The following is a 15,907-nucleotide window of genomic DNA, read 5'->3' on the forward strand; positions in this document are numbered from 1 at the left end:
GCTCAACGCGACGGCGCCGGGCCCACTACGTCACGTTCTGCGACGGAAAGCGAAGGTTCGCCTGCGTGTTTAGAACTCGGAGGTTTTATTTGGAGGAGCGGAGACTGACCGACCGAGCTACCAAGATGATCGAGCAGAATAAACGGAAGGGGCTCGAGCTGGTCCCAGTACCGGCGAAAAAACCTAGAAATGACCTGGTGGTGGCGACTGTGGCCGCGGTAAGAAAGCATTGGAGTGGGGTTATTATTATTATTCACAATGTCACGTGTATTCACTAACATGAGACTTACTGGCAATTCTAAGCGGGTTTAGGATAACACTGTCCATCGCGGGCTCTATAAACAGAGATTGGCAGATGTCAAACAGGAGTCTAATCAAGAGACAAGTGCGGTACTAACCCAGTACAGAAAATAATGAACAAACGCGTTCTCCAATCACAGGGTGTGTTTTTGTGCAGTGTGTGTGTGTTAGCAGGCTCGGTGTGTGTAACTGGATGGCTGCATGTGTAGGGTAGTATTTGGTCTTATTGCCTTGCATGTTGTGTGGGTCACTGCATGCGTCATATGTCAAGTGAATGGGAAGTGTACAAGCCCCTCTTACTTAAAAAAATAAAACCATAACATGGATCCAGTCAGTCTGTGTGCTGTGAGTCGAGCTCTTGCATGGCTCTCAACTTTCTTGGACCTTTGCAGTCGGGCCTAATCCTGCATGGTGCGGGCAAGGATATTGCAGAATTGGCATTTGTGACATTTGTATACATAATTTCTCAATGCCACAATTTACTTGTATGCATCATGGCTCAAAAGAAGAGCAAACTATACCTGGCACCCAGATGTGCATGACAACGGTCTTGGGTGATTGTCCTATGGGTAATTTTATTGTAGAAAATGCAATCCAAGAGTAAAATAATTGCTTATTGAAAGTAAATAGAAGAATATTAATCCATGTTGGCATTCATCTAATTTTCTCCTCTTAAGGGTCCACCAAGAACATCCAGTCTCCAAGCTCCAATTATGCTACTCTCTGGCCATGAAGGAGAAGTTTACTGTTCTAAATTCCATCCAAATGGGCTCACATTGGCTTCTGCAGGATTTGACAGGCTAATCTGTAAGTAAATGTTACTTGCCATCAGTGTGTGTCATAGAAAGCCATAATGACAGTATGTAACTTATATAACATAACTTATGATGAGATAGAAAAATGTGAACAGTAGGTTGTGGTGTGCCGAAACTGATGCGGCAGGCCTGTAATAAAGAGAGCAAAAATAGTATACCATGCAAGGTTTATTTAGCCTACAAGGACAACCTTTAAGATACATCACATATTCAGGTTACAAAATGCTTCTCGTATTTATTGTAATGGATGAGGTATGTATCTGGTATATGCTGATGAATTCCACCGTCCCAATGTAAAACCTTAACATTAACCCTAAATGTCCCATGTCCTAAGCTTAGTGAATGCACTAACTATAATGAAAGTGTAAAACTAGTTTTACTTACCTTCCAGAACCTTGCTGTGGAGGAGTAGCAGGAGTGCTAGCATGTGCAGCACAGGATCCAGCTGATTCCCCTCCCCGGAAGTGACCAGGGTAGGGGATTTTCACGGGTAGGGAATTTTGATAGAACACCGGTGTGTTTCTGCTGGAAGCAGTGGTGGCTGCTCCAATGCGGAAGGAGTGTCCTGAGTAGTGGGATGGATTAAGACCTAACTTAGTCAGCAATACTCTTTTATATACATCATGAATTTACTGGTAGTGAGAACCTTACCATTTGATGTGAGCAGAAGTTGGTTTGGAGACCCTGGAACTGTGGTTAGGAATGTATCTAGGACTTGCACCGGGCACCATTTGTTGCCGGTAGGGTAATGGGGTATTGTTACTAGCTGGTCCCTTGGTGTAGTTTTGGTGTGTTTGAGGGACAATATGTAGTGGTCCTGTATTTTAACAATTTGGGATCTCTTAAGGCCGTCTTGGGAAGTGATATTCATGGTGGTAAACTCTCCAGGTCTAAGGAACCCATAGGAAGCTAAGTAGATAGCGGTTTTAATGACATGATTGGTGTGTGCTTCGAAAGGTGTATCCATGAGGTCTGATAATGATTTGAAGAGTTGATTATGGATAGGTGATCTAGAAGATGTTGGCATGGTTTTATATATTTTTTTTTTTAATGCCTTTTAAGTATGGTTTTGATTTGGTAAGTAGATAGAAAATTTTGGTTGTTTGGCCAAAGTATGAGTATATGGTGTTGTATCCCTGTCAGATATAATTTGATAGTGTTGCATGACTCCTCTCCTGCAACTGTCAAAAATGACCTAAGTTCTCAGTCAATACTTTCCTAGCAACCTATTTCATTACCCCTACTTATACCATTTGTGTCACTATACTCCACTTCCTCTAGAATGTAAGCTCATTGAACAGGGCCCTCAACCCCTCTGTTCCTGTGCATCCATTTGTCTGGTTACAGGTACTTGTTTTGTTAGTCCACCAATTGTACAGCGCTACAGAATTTGCTGGTGCTATATAAATAATAAAATAATTGTGTTTTATGTCAAATGTTCCACTCTTGTTCTTTCTATTTTCTCTATATGTACATGATCTACCTTTTCCAAAATCTCAGCTGTGCACATTTATGCAGATTATGCCATAATCGCCACTAAAGGACCGCTTAAAGCACCTAGACCACTTCATCAAACCCGCATGGATAATTGTAACCCTCTCCTAATTGGTCTTCCCAAAAGCCATATTGCTCCTCTACAGTCTGTAATGAATGCTGCCGCCAGACTGATTTTCCTCTTTAGTCGGTCCTCTCACACCTCACCCTTCTCAGTCCTTACATTGGCTTCCTGTATCCTATTGGAGTCAATTGAAAGGGTTAACCCATACCTATAAAGCATTGACCAATTCTATCCCCTCTTATATCTATTCACAGATCCATAGGTATACCCTTTTCGGTCTCTCCACTTAGCCCGTAACCTTCTCCTGTCAGTTGCTTGCACCCGTGCAGCCAACTCACGCTTGCAGGACTTCTCGCGGGGGGCTCCCTTCCTACGGAATAGCCTGCCTACTGCTATCAGACTCTCCCCTAGTCTTCAATCATTTAAAAAAGTGCCTTTAAACCCATCTCTTTAGGAAAGCTTATGGCCTCCCCTCTACCTTACATACCTGTCTCTTGCTCTCTCCTAAAGGGCAGCACTCTACTCTCTCCTCCAGCTGTGCTTTACTCCCACCTTATTTGATTACTATTTCCTGTCCTATTGTGTTTTATACCCCACCTCCTATAGACTGTAAGCTCGTTTGAGCAGGGTCCTCTTCAACCTATCATTCCCGTAAGTTTTCTTGTAATTGTCCTATTTATTGTCATATCCCCCTCTCATAATAGTGTAAAGCGATACGGAATCTGTTGGCGCTATATAAATGGCGATAATAATAATAATCTTGGTTTCAGTTCCTCAATGTAAATCCTTGCTGGTTTGGAGATCTGGCAATGTCTACATTGTTGGGCTGGCTTCACCTATAGTGGCTGTCTCCTTGACAGACACTAGATGGTGCTGCTTCACCCACAACAGTCAAACTCCGTTCTTGATGATTAACATCCTCGCACACTGCATAAGGACGTTGAATATCCTTCCTGTACAAGGCAGAATACATTTGATTGGTCAAAAAGTGAACAAGAAGTCATCAAATTAAATTTTAACTGATGTAGACTAAAGTTATGACCCTTATACGAACATTGACCCGTTCACCATTCATACCAGACAGATTGTGTTAACACAGCTATTTGTATGGAGGCTATGACACATGTTGTATAATTACTTTTTATGCATGTAGCCATCCATGTTGCTATCTGTATATTTATATAGTGTCCTGCAATGATATGGTTAGAATGTCCTGTTTATTTATATTTTGAAATTATTTTTCTTAACTATATTCAATAAAGTATATATTATTACTCAAATTTACTTCCTTGCTGTCCCAGTCTCCTCTCAGCTGCCCAACATCCCAGACTTTATACCATCTTGATTATTTTAGCCAATTCATTGCTTCCCCATAGCGAAGCATTGGGAGGCTAGTGCGCATAAGCGGCAAATCTCACTGCACCAATCACCATTGCTTCATAAATATGCATTGAATCTGCATCTCTATGGGGATCGTCTTTGCAGGACCAAACCCAGGAAGTCCCTCAAGTGAAAGCCATTTGAGGTGATTATTATGGAGCAGTGTAAACAGTGCCTTTTCGTAGAAAAGGAAGCGTTCACACCAGGGTTGCCAACAAGGCAGATCCCCAGAGGTTTTGAAACTACAAATCCAATGATGCTTTGTATACCTTTAGAATCACAAAACCTTATGGAAGCTGTAGTTTTAAAACCTCCTGGGATCTACCCCTGGTTTACACTGTTCAGCACGCAGGGATAGGTTCTAAGTCCCAGTACCACTCATAAAATGTTAGTGGTTCTGGTGACTGTAGCAACCTGTTAAGAAAGCAAATGTATTAACATTTTCAGGTTAAAATTCAGCATGTCCATCTTCTGGAGGGCTACCAGCAAGAAGGGGACACCCGGGCGAACACATCGGTACCTGACTCGTATCTATCAACGTCCGGAACCTGGAGTAATATACCGAGGGTCGAGCCGGGGAGATGCAGCAGCTTTCCTCGCTCGTGAACCAGCACAGGGATCCCTCAGCTCTCTTGTCTTCACCCCCGCTTTGGACCTTTGGGGGATATACTAGGTATCTGGAGCAACCTGGTCGGATCGAGTTCTAAGCCTCGAACACCGCACACATGGTGACTCACCTTATACACCAGCTTGGGGCTGGAGGATACCCTCACTTGTACCTGTGCAGCAGCGGCCCTCCGAGGCCCACCAGCGGGCTCCAGCTGTTTCCCAGCAGAGGGAGTCGGATTACAGTCACATGCATAGTATCCCAGTGTCTCCAGTGCCCTCGTCACCGTATTCATGTGCACCTCACACAGACCTGTGGACTCTCATGGCAGCTACACTTAAGACTTAATGTGACCTTTTCCTAGAGGCCCAGACTACAGTGCAAAGCAATTTTAAGCGTAGCCTATGTTTTTCAGTTTGTGCTTTTCTGCATACCCACATATGATAGACACACTCTCGTGCACACATATAGCATTACGTGTCTCACCCAACCTAACTGCCTAAATAACGTTCTTGACCTGTACTCCGCATGTTTGCCCAAACATTCTTTACTTTTAGTAGACACGTCCACATAATCTATTGTCTCTTGTAGCTTAAAGTGTGTGGTCTCGTTTAATGTCCTAGGCTACTGATACTAGCATGTTTTCATATATTTACCCTTTCTTGACCACACCATCTTTATTATCGTGTTATAGTATTTTCAAAATTGTGCAAATGTATTTGATACCATGCCACTGTTTATTCGAACTGTTTTGACTCACCTGCTATAACTGTCGTGGTATCGCGTGGTATCATGTTTATCGCTTGCACCACAAAAAAAAAAAATGGTCTGGCTACCATTTATTTATTTATATACATATCTATATCTCTCTATCTCTCTAGGAAAGCATAACATTATGTGTACATTGCTGGAAATGCATAGTAATGAATGGTTGGTATTTGAAAAATATTGCGCTATTTTTTGCTATTCTGGTAATGTTTCATTAATGTATCCTTGCCTTCGTGTCTTGCAGTACTTTGGAATGTATATGGTGAATGTGACAACTATGCAACCTTGAAAGGTCACAGTGGGGCAGTGATGGAGCTTCACTACAATACAGATGGAAGGTGGGTTACCTATTGCAGGGAAAGGATATTTAAAATAATGCACATTTTCATTACCCTCCTGAATATTTAAAAAAACAAAACAAAAACTGCAACACGAGAGATTGTTTCATATTCATTTTATTTATTTTTTACTTGTGTTATTGTGGCCATCCTATGTCTATTATTATCATTGTACAATGATACACAAAACTATATATTGCTTTTGCTGAGTGTGAGGGGAATGCAATACACTGTCAGGGGGGGAAAAAAAACTTGTCGTTTTGAAGGCGTGTTGATATCATCTTCTATTGGACATTAACATGCATTGTTACCCGCGAAGTTACTTTATTTTTATTTTTTTGATAGGGCATAGATAAAAAACAATTCCTGCCTCAATTAGTGCTGAACAAATACTAATCTTTATAAAATTAGATAAATAAAAGTATTTTTTTATAAAAAATTTTTTTACCACTGGTGTTCAGTAAAAGAGTACATTTATTTCAGTGAATTACATTTACAGACATCCCAACATGCAAAAATGCATTTCAGGGAGGTGACTTCACGAGCTACTGTCCCGCGCTCCCTCCCCCTGCGTGCTCCCACACAACACACACAGACACCCGCACAAACACCTTGACACACAGATACCCACACACAGATATATATATATATATATATATATATACACACACACACTAGCAAACTGACTTTCAGATACGCACACTGACATACAGATATATACCGTATATACTCGAGTATAAGACGACCCGAATATAAGCCGAGGCCCCTAATTTTACCCCAAAAAACTGGGAAAACTTATTGACTCGAGTATAAGACTAAGGTGGAAAATGCAGCAGCTACTGGTAAATTTCTAAATAAAATTAGATCCTAAAAAAGTTATATTAACTGAATATTTATTTACAGTGTGTGTATATAATGAATGCAGTGTGTGTGTGTATGAATGCAGTGTGTATATGAATGCTGTGTGTGTATGCAGTGTGTGTATGAATGCAGTGTGTATATAATGAATGGAGTGCAGTGCGTGTATATGAGTGCAGTGCGTGTATATGAGTGCAGTGTGTATATAATGAATGCAGTGCAGTGTGTGTATGAGTGCAGTGTGTATGCAGTGTGTATGCAGTGTGTGTATGAATGCAGTGTGTGTATATGAGTGCAGTGTGTGAGTGCAGTGTGTATATAATGAATTGAGTGCAGTGTGTGTATGAGTGCAGTGTGAATGCAGTGTGTGTATGTGTGTATGTATGCAGTGTGTATGAATGCAGTGCAGTGTGTGTGAGTGCAGTGTGTGTGTGTTTGTGTGTGAGTGCAGAGCATTGGTGGGGGTGGGCATTTTATTAATTATTATTGTAATATATATATATTTTTTAATGTTATTATTTATTTTTATTTTTTTTATTATTATTTTTTTTTTCGTCCCCCCTCCCTGCTTGTTAGCTGGCCAGGGAGGGGGGCTCTCACTCCCTGGTGGTCCAGTGGATGGGCTGTAGGAGGGGGGCTGTCAGGAAGCTGTAACTTACCTTCACAGCAGCTCCTGTCAGCTCCCTTCTCTCTCCTCCGTCCGTGCAGCTCCCAGGTCAGCTTCCTCTGCAACTCTCGCGGCCGCGCGGAGCGTTGCCACGGTAACCCGTGGCAACGCTCTGACCCCGCGGCTCTCGCGAGATTTGCAGAGGGAGCTGACCTGGGAGCTGCACGGACGGAGGAGAGAGAAGGGAGCTGACAGGAGCTGCGGTGAAGGTAAGTTACAGCTTCCTGACAGCCCCCGGTCCTTGTCTGTATTATGGCAATGAAAATTGCCATAATACAGACAACTGACTCGAGTATAAGACGAGTGAGTGTTTTTCAGCACAAAAAATGTGCTGAAAAACTCGTCTTATACTCGAGTATATACGGTGTATATATATATATATATATATATATATATATATATATATATATATATTTTTCTTTTGTTCCCTGCACACACACTTTCAATGTTATATAGGTGCCTGGTGCATATCAGCCACAGCCAAAAAATAATAGAGAGAATAATATAAACAAAGGCTTGCACTCACGGTCTTTTGTAAAAGTTTTTTTCTTCCTTTATTCCATAACTTTGTTAAAAAATCGACGTTTCAGCCATCGTTCGTGGCTTTCATCAGGATCAGTTCAACAATATATATATATAGGCATACACACAGGTCATGCGTTATATATTTTCAGCCACCCTCCTGTTAGCTTACATTTGTGTCCAGGAGGGTGGCTTGCTTGGAGTTCTGGCTGAGGCTGATGAGAGCAAGCATGCAGCAGCTCACTCCAGCCTCTCCTGTACCCCCATGCTCCTGCCTCCATGCTGCGGTCTCCTCTTTCCAGTCCTCCTGGGCGGGCAGCTCTCTGTGAAGCAGGGAGTAAGTGGCTGTGACTTCCTCCCTGCCGGCTGACATCACAGGGTCTTGGTCGGCTCTTTAAGGGCCACTGTTTAATGAGTAATATGGGGGTGTTATGGGGCACAAATCATACACAAAATAATGGAAATCACACACACATCAGAGACTTGGGATTACTGCATTGAGAATTTTGCTGTGCTTTTCGAATTACCTTGGCTGGATGGCCACTTGTGGCTAGAGTAGCCACAGTACTAAATTGTCTCTATTTATAGAAAATGTGTCTAACATTGACCAATGAATATCTAAACACTTTGAGATAACTTTGTAACACTTTACAGCTTTATGTAACGCAACAATTATTGATTGGTCTTTTGAGAGCTCTTTTGTTGTGAGTTATTGTTCACATCAAGTTATTACAACAATACACCCATATAACATGTACACAGGTAGCCCACAAAATGTTTTCCTTTTGGGACAAATTTGAGTACTCCGGTTCTGAGCGCCCTCCTGTAGAATAACTGGAGGTATTACACATTCTTTTATCAGGACTATTCACCTTTTATAAGCACTCAAAGTGAATTTCAAACCCAATGTAAAAAGTAATTGGCCTAGGGCAAGGTTAGACCACCTTCGAAACTCCAGATGTGTTGGACTACATCTCCCATAATGCTCTGACAGCCATTATGCGGGCAAAGCATCGGGGAGAAGACGTCCACAACATCTGGAGTGTCGAGGTTGCCTACCCCCGGCGTCGGGTTTCACATACTTTCTCCAACCTATGCTATGAATATTTTAATGATATATTAAATATGTGCAAGAACAATACAATAATTTGTGTTAGTCAATTTGTGTTAGTGTTTGTTTATTACTGTAACTTATGAACAAATGTATACTTAAGTGCAGTCAAATCTGGTTTGGTAACATTTGTACCTCTCATTATATTGGTAGAAATTAGTGGTAAAATGAAAAGTGAGAAACTGGAATTCTTCTCCTTAGTTAAATATAATATCTTATTGTATTTTAAATTTGCACGTCTGTTTTGATAAAGTAGATGTTATAGCGCACATGCTTTGAAATATGGCCTTGATTTTCACAGAAAACATGACACATACGCATAGACAAGTAAAAATAGTGAGAGCACTCAGTACATGCAATTAAAACTATATTACCATATATTACTATATTTATCCTGGATAAATGTCTAAAACAATAAAAGAGAGAAAAAAACCATAGGGTAATATTGTCATAAATCAATATAATGACCATAGATAACTGGTTAAACTCACATGCTTCTGAGTCACTTATGTAAGCTGACTCAGACTAAGGACTTGTATTGGAGATGAAAGCTTTTAAGCTGGACACCTTGTATTGATGTGGAGAATGTAGATGCGTTGTCTCTGGATGTAAGTTTTCAATTATTCCAGGATATAGGATCAAAATAAAATTATTTATTGGATATAAACTCAAAAACATTAAAAATCAAATACAGGTTAAAATTGTCCACAAGAAATACCACGACGCGTTTTGGCAGGAAAGCCTTTCTCAAGTGGTGTTATATGTTCATCTCCGAAGTGTCCTTTTATGTTTTGCAAGATTGGCGTCCTTTTTCGCGTTGTCTGTGTCCTCTTACTTCCGCCTTCGTCATCAAAAGTCGTCCGACGTGTCCCGCGCGTCATGACGTCATTCCGGCGCCTGCATACCGGAAGTATTATCGGCGCCATTTTTAAAGTCCTCATATTTCTTATATTTGCCAGTTCTTAATAGACAGTCATTTAAACGTAAGGGAATATAAACCCTTCATATAAAACCTTCTAAAAAGAAAAAAAATAGATCGAAGGAGAGGAGAAAATATATATATATGTATGTATATATATGTATATATATATATATATATATATGTATATATATATATATATATATGTATATATGTATATATATATATGTATATATGTTAGATTGGGGGGAAATGGCTTTAAAGCCTATATAAACATTAAGATTATTTGCAATCCGTGTAATATATATAATAAAATGGTTTAAAAAGACAATTATTCATATAAAAGCAATTTCATAAATAAAAACATATAGTATAAAAAAAATATTCTTATAAATATGAATTAACTTCAAAGTCTACATTAAGACCATATGGAGGAGACAAAGTTTCCATATTAAAAATTCATTTCATTTCGGTTTTGTTAAGGAGGTTCTTTGTCTCCTCCCCTCCAGTGTATTTTAACTGCCTCTATTCCCATGGGCTTCTAAGAAATGTTTAGACACATTATGTAGGGTATATTTTCTGTTATATTATAGATATGTTCCCTAATTCGTATTTTAAATTGTTGTCTAGATGTTCTACCGATATATTGATACCCACAGGGGCAGATAATCATATAAATTACATTTTTAGAGTTACACGTTATAAAGGATTTTATATCATGTAATTTTTTATTGTGAAATGAATAAAATTTACTAACATTTTGATTTTTATGCTTTCTTGACGTACAACCTTTACAAGTTCCACAATAGTAAAAACCATTTTCTCTTTTAAACATAGTTAAAAATTGTGAATTTTTATCTTTATCTAACAAACTCGAAGTTAAAACTTGTATAAAACTTTTTACTCCCCTTTTTTATTCAGTATCTCTGATTCTAGTCCTTGATCTAAGAATTTATTTAATTTATTTTTTTATATCATCTAAAGGTTTTTTTTGTAATAATAAATAGGTTTCCTGATCTTTTAGTTGCTCAAAAATTACTTTAAGATATTTTTCTCAATATATCGGTAGAACATCTAGACAACTTAAAATACGAACTAGGGAACATATCTATAATATTAACAGAAAATATACCCTACATAATGTGTCTAAACATTTCTTAGAAGCCCATGGAGGCAGTACACAGGGTTTTGATTTTATGGGAATAGAGGCAGTTAAAATACACTGGAGGGGAGGAGACATAGAGAACCTCCTTAACAAAACCGAAATTAAATGGATTTTAATAATGGATTTTCTCCATATGGTCTTAATGTAGACTTTGAAGTTAATTCATATTTTTAAGAATATTTATTTATTTTATACTATGTTTTTATTTATGAAATTGCTTTTATATGAATAATTGTCTTTTTAAACCATTTTATTATATATATTACACGGATTGCAAATAATCTTAATGTTTATATATGCTTTAAAGCTATTTCCCCCCAATCTAACAATATATATATATTCTCCTCTCCTTCGATCTATTTTTTTTTTCTTTTTAGAAGGTTTTATATGAATGGTTTATATTCCCTTATGTTTAAATGACTGTGTCTATTAAGAACTGGCAAATATAAGAAATATGAGGACTTTAAAAATGGCGCCGATAATACTTCCGGTATGCAGGCGCTGGAATGACGTCATGACGTGCGAGACACGTCGGACAACTTCTGATGACGAAAGCGGAAGTAAGAGGACACGGACAACGCGAAAACAGGGTGCCAATCTTGCAAAACATAAAAGGACACTTCGGAGATGAACATATAACACCACTTGAGAGGCTTTCCTGCCGAAACGCGTCGTGGTATTTCTTGTGGACAATTTTAACCTGTATTTGATTTTTAATGTTTTTGCGTTTATATCCAATAAATAATTTTATTTTGATCCTATATCCTGGAATAATTGAAAACTTACATCCAGAGACAACTCATCTACATTCTCCACATCAATACAAGGTGTCCAGCTTAAAAGCTTTCATCTCCAATACAAGTCCTTAGTCTGAGTCAGCTTACATAAGTGACTCAGAAGCATGTGAGTTTAACCAGTTATCTATGGTCATTATATTGATTTATGACAATATTACCCCCTATGTTTTTTTTCCCTCTCTTTTATTGTTTTAGACATTTATCCAGGACGATACTGGTAATATAGTTTTAATTGCATGTACTTAGTGCTCTCACTATTTTTACTTCTTTATGCACTTTAATTCTGTGTGGTTGAATGATTCACACCAAGTGATAGTAGCACCAAACCTTACTGTTTTTCCCATACCCTTAACGTTTTACATACGCATAGACACCATGGGATGTAGTTGAATATTAAGTTATATATTAATAAAGATAATTTCAAAATAAAGTTCTGTCTGCCCTATATAAAATAATTGTGTGCACACATGCTTTGAATAAATCTAGCAAATCTAGTATACAGACCCTAGACAGGGCATTTAAAATATTGTTTAGGTAACAAAAAAAAGAGGACTCCCTTTTTGTGTTTTCATTTTAGTTTGCTGTTCTCCGCATCTACCGATAAAACAGTCGCTATTTGGGACTGCGAGACAGGGGAGAGAGTGAAGCGGTTAAAGGGACATACCTCCTTTGTTAATTCCTGTTATCCTGCAAGACGGGGTCCTCAGCTGATTTGCACAGGCAGTGATGATGGTACCGTTAAAGTAAGTACAGTACAATGTATCAAAGCTTGTGCTAGAGAGTCTTTCCTTATGCTGGAAAGTATAGATTGGAATTACTTGTCTCAGTCAATGCATGGTGGAATCAAGGGAAAAGAAGGAGTTGACTGGTATTGGGCATGTTTGAGTGAAATGAATACATAGCAGAAGAAGGAGGAAATTACAATAATAAAAAGCGGGCTAGCTACACTTTATGCATGTATTCTTACGTATCTTTATTTGCGTTTTTTTAATAACTCTAACAGCTGTGGGATTTCAGGAAAAAAGCATCTGTGCAGACCTTCCAAAATACATACCAGGTGTTGTCTGTTACCTTCAATGATACAAGTGACCAGATCATTTCAGGAGGCATTGATAACGATATCAAGGTAAGTAAATGCAGTCTAGTAGGCCACACTTTTCTGAATTGTTCCAAACATCAAGTTCTTACAAACATCCAGGACCTTTTGAATGGCAGGATATAGAAAGTGTCTTGTGGCACTGAGAGACCACTTGATTTGGCCATCTCTATCACAAACGAGTTAAATTTGGATGGCTGAGCAACATGAGAAATATAGTTGACAAAAATAGCCCCCCTCCTTCTCATCGAGAAGCATTGGCAGGCGAGTGTGTCTAAGCAGCAAACTGTGGCCCTACGCCAGTCGGCATTTCACATAGAGATAAATTGATGTAATGTATCTCTATGGGCAGCATTCAGCATCTCCATGCATAAAGTGGAGTTGTTGATTGCGGCCATACAAGTTTATCCAAGTTTTGATTGCAGTGTCTGACTGCTGCACACACTTCCTGGACTTGGCACTCTCTCCTCCCAGGACTACTGCTTTGCTGAGAGCATAGGATAATGTGGTTCATGAAACTGCCTTCAGTCTATGTGACCGAGTAAGCATATCTTTAAAGAAATTGGTGTTAAGTGGCATGTTCTGTATGGAACATTTAAACCATTTAGGACATTCATCTAATACAACTTTATTAATATGTTTGTCCATTTTAGGTCTGGGATTTGCGACAGAACAAACTGATGTACACAATGAGAGGGCACGGTGATTCTGTTAGTGGTCTTAGTCTCAGTTCTGAAGGCTCTTATCTCCTGTCCAATGCGATGGATAATACAGGTAATACCCTGAAAACTTTTTTTTTTTTTTTATCATTGTGTAATTATGAGAACGGGGAATATAATAGAAGTTAGTTGTAGTTCATGGACTTTACAATACAACCAATAGCATGCAGGTCTAGGTGGATGATAAGGTTCTGGCAACACATCATATATTAAAGTTGATTAGGGCTGAGGTGAAGGGCATTTGGTAAGGTGGTTCAGGTGAATATACAGCAAAGGGGTTAATGCTGAGCAATGCAGAAAAGTATTATGTTGGTAAATAAAAGGTCACACATAATGTGTTGAAAAAATTACTTTACATTTTTTTTTCTTTCCCCAGTCCGTGTGTGGGATGTTAGACCTTTTGCACCCAAAGAGAGATGTGTGAAAGTATTTCAAGGAAATGTACACAATTTTGAGAAGGCAAGTATTTGAATGTTCATATTGCTTTGTTTGCACTGTTTTTAATCATATGTAAGACAAATATTGAATTACCAAACATCTCTTCCAGAATCTTTTGCGCTGCTCATGGTCATCTGATGGCAGCAAAATTGCAGCTGGATCAGCAGACAGGTACAGACACCAAACCACCACTTCTGATTCTTTCAAATTTTAGTTTCATATTGTCAAAATATTACATTTGCATATAGAAAACACTTAATTGGCCCCTTTCCTTCTGCAGATTTGTTTATGTTTGGGATACTACATCCAGAAGAATTCTCTACAAGCTCCCTGGTCATGCTGGGTCTGTGAATGAAGTGGCCTTCCATCCCGATGAACCAATTGGTGAGTATGATGTGGTAATATTTACAGTGCCTGATTACGGTCATCCTCTATTAATTAAGATTTAATGGGGGGATGGGTGTATTCTAGCACTATATAAATATCAAAAGTGGGGAGTTAAATATGTTGGTGGTAAGAAATTAATATATGAAAAAAATGTCAAGTTAAATCTACTTTCCAGTAATCACAATTTCTGTTTCCAATTTCAGTCCTGTCAGCCTCCAGTGATAAGAGGTTGTACATCGGAGAGATCCAGTAAATATTTAATCCATGAACCGGTCTAGAAGAATCCACCTACTGATGCAATGAACTTCATTTGTGTAATCCGCTGGCAAAAGAGACTATATACAATGTGAGCCACACACCTGTCGTGTGTGTGTGTGTATGTTTGTGTTTTTCCCTGTTATACAGGATAAAGAACTTTGAGGTCACTATGGTATTTTGCGACTTTGCCTCCATTGGAGAAGTGATTTGAGCTGTAGGTCAAAGATGCAGGTTGGCAATGGGTAGGGAACAGGTTAAAGAAATTTTCCATAGTCTGTTTTTTTATTTTTATTTTATTTTTGTTTTTATTATAGTTAATTTAGTCATGTATCAAAAGCCTAACTGTAAAATCCTTGACTTGTTTCCTCTAACTTAAAGGATAGCTTTCATGAATCTGCTTGTGTATTATAAAAGATTTTTTTTATTTTAATTGTGTAAGTTGTCTTTTATTTATGCTTATTTGCAGTGCCAGATATGAGTCAATTCTTGTAAAGATTTTTTTCTGCGTGCCAAAACATGAATTTATTGTAGTATTATTTTCCTCACATATAGTGGCAGTACTGCAAAAAGTGGGTTGTGCCTTCTGCTGTGGACAAGAAGCTCCCCCCCAAATTTAAATCTTTGAGATATCCAGCCTACTGTGCCCTTATAATCCCTGTACCTCCAAGGTTCCCCTGTTCTTCTTGTCCTAATTGACGGGACGGCCAGGCTCCTCCTGATCAGAATGTTAAGATTGGTGCAGTCAGCACAGGCTGCTGACCGGGAAGGTGAGTATCCGAAAGCTCCCTGGGTGGGAGATGAGCGGTGAAGGCTTCCTCTCCGTAGCGTTACGGAACGCGACTGGAAGCCGGCTTATGTAGCCCTATCCTGGGAAGTCCCAGGCGGACTTCCTACTATGCAAGACAGGCGCACAGCAGTGGAACGCACACCCGGGTTGCATTGTGTTCCACTGAAGTTCCCATCACATGCGCAGAATGGAAGCTTGTAAAATTTGAAGCCAAATCCAAAAAGTTTGGGGATTTAAAGCTTTGCAGGACCTGTCTGATCCCAGGGGTGGTTGCCAGAACATCTACTCCATGTCACCAGCTCTCCTACACGGTGGTGAGTTTTTTAAAGGAAGGAACTTTAAATCTTCCTTGAAAACTTCATCTCTCTATGCAGCCTCTCTGTGTGTTTTCTTCTTATTTGTCTTTAACAGAATATG

The 15,907-nt window shown here is 39.0% G+C and overlaps 1 protein-coding gene across 1 annotated transcript; it reads left to right on the forward strand.

Moving 5' to 3' along the window:
- The first annotated feature begins 22 nt into the window (after positions 1 to 22).
- SNRNP40 (small nuclear ribonucleoprotein U5 subunit 40) lies at positions 23 to 15,129 on the forward strand. The gene is made up of 10 exons (XM_063453951.1): positions 23 to 218; positions 978 to 1,107; positions 5,673 to 5,766; positions 12,383 to 12,548; positions 12,809 to 12,931; positions 13,555 to 13,675; positions 13,997 to 14,079; positions 14,168 to 14,229; positions 14,339 to 14,442; positions 14,649 to 15,129. The coding sequence occupies exons 1-10, from the start codon at positions 126 to 128 to the stop codon at positions 14,696 to 14,698; spliced, it is 1,026 nt and encodes a 341-aa protein (XP_063310021.1). The 5' UTR covers positions 23 to 125; the 3' UTR covers positions 14,699 to 15,129.
- The last annotated feature ends 778 nt before the right edge of the window (positions 15,130 to 15,907 follow it).

The sequence above is a fragment of the Pelobates fuscus genome, chromosome 1 (assembly GCF_036172605.1).
Source record: "Pelobates fuscus isolate aPelFus1 chromosome 1, aPelFus1.pri, whole genome shotgun sequence".
Taxonomy (NCBI): domain Eukaryota; kingdom Metazoa; phylum Chordata; class Amphibia; order Anura; family Pelobatidae; genus Pelobates; species Pelobates fuscus.

What these genes read in the sequence shown, in the direction of transcription:
- SNRNP40 (XM_063453951.1), top strand. Translation starts at nt 126, where the DNA reads ATGATCGAGCAGAATAAACGGAAGGGGCTCGAGCTGGTCCCAGTACCG. An exon ending in CAATGCGATGGATAATACAG is followed by an intron (nt 13,676 to 13,996) that starts GTAATACCCTGA and finishes TTCTTTCCCCAG; the next exon opens with TCCGTGTGTGGGATGTTAGA. An exon ending in ATGTACACAATTTTGAGAAG is followed by an intron (nt 14,080 to 14,167) that starts GCAAGTATTTGA and finishes CATCTCTTCCAG; the next exon opens with AATCTTTTGCGCTGCTCATG.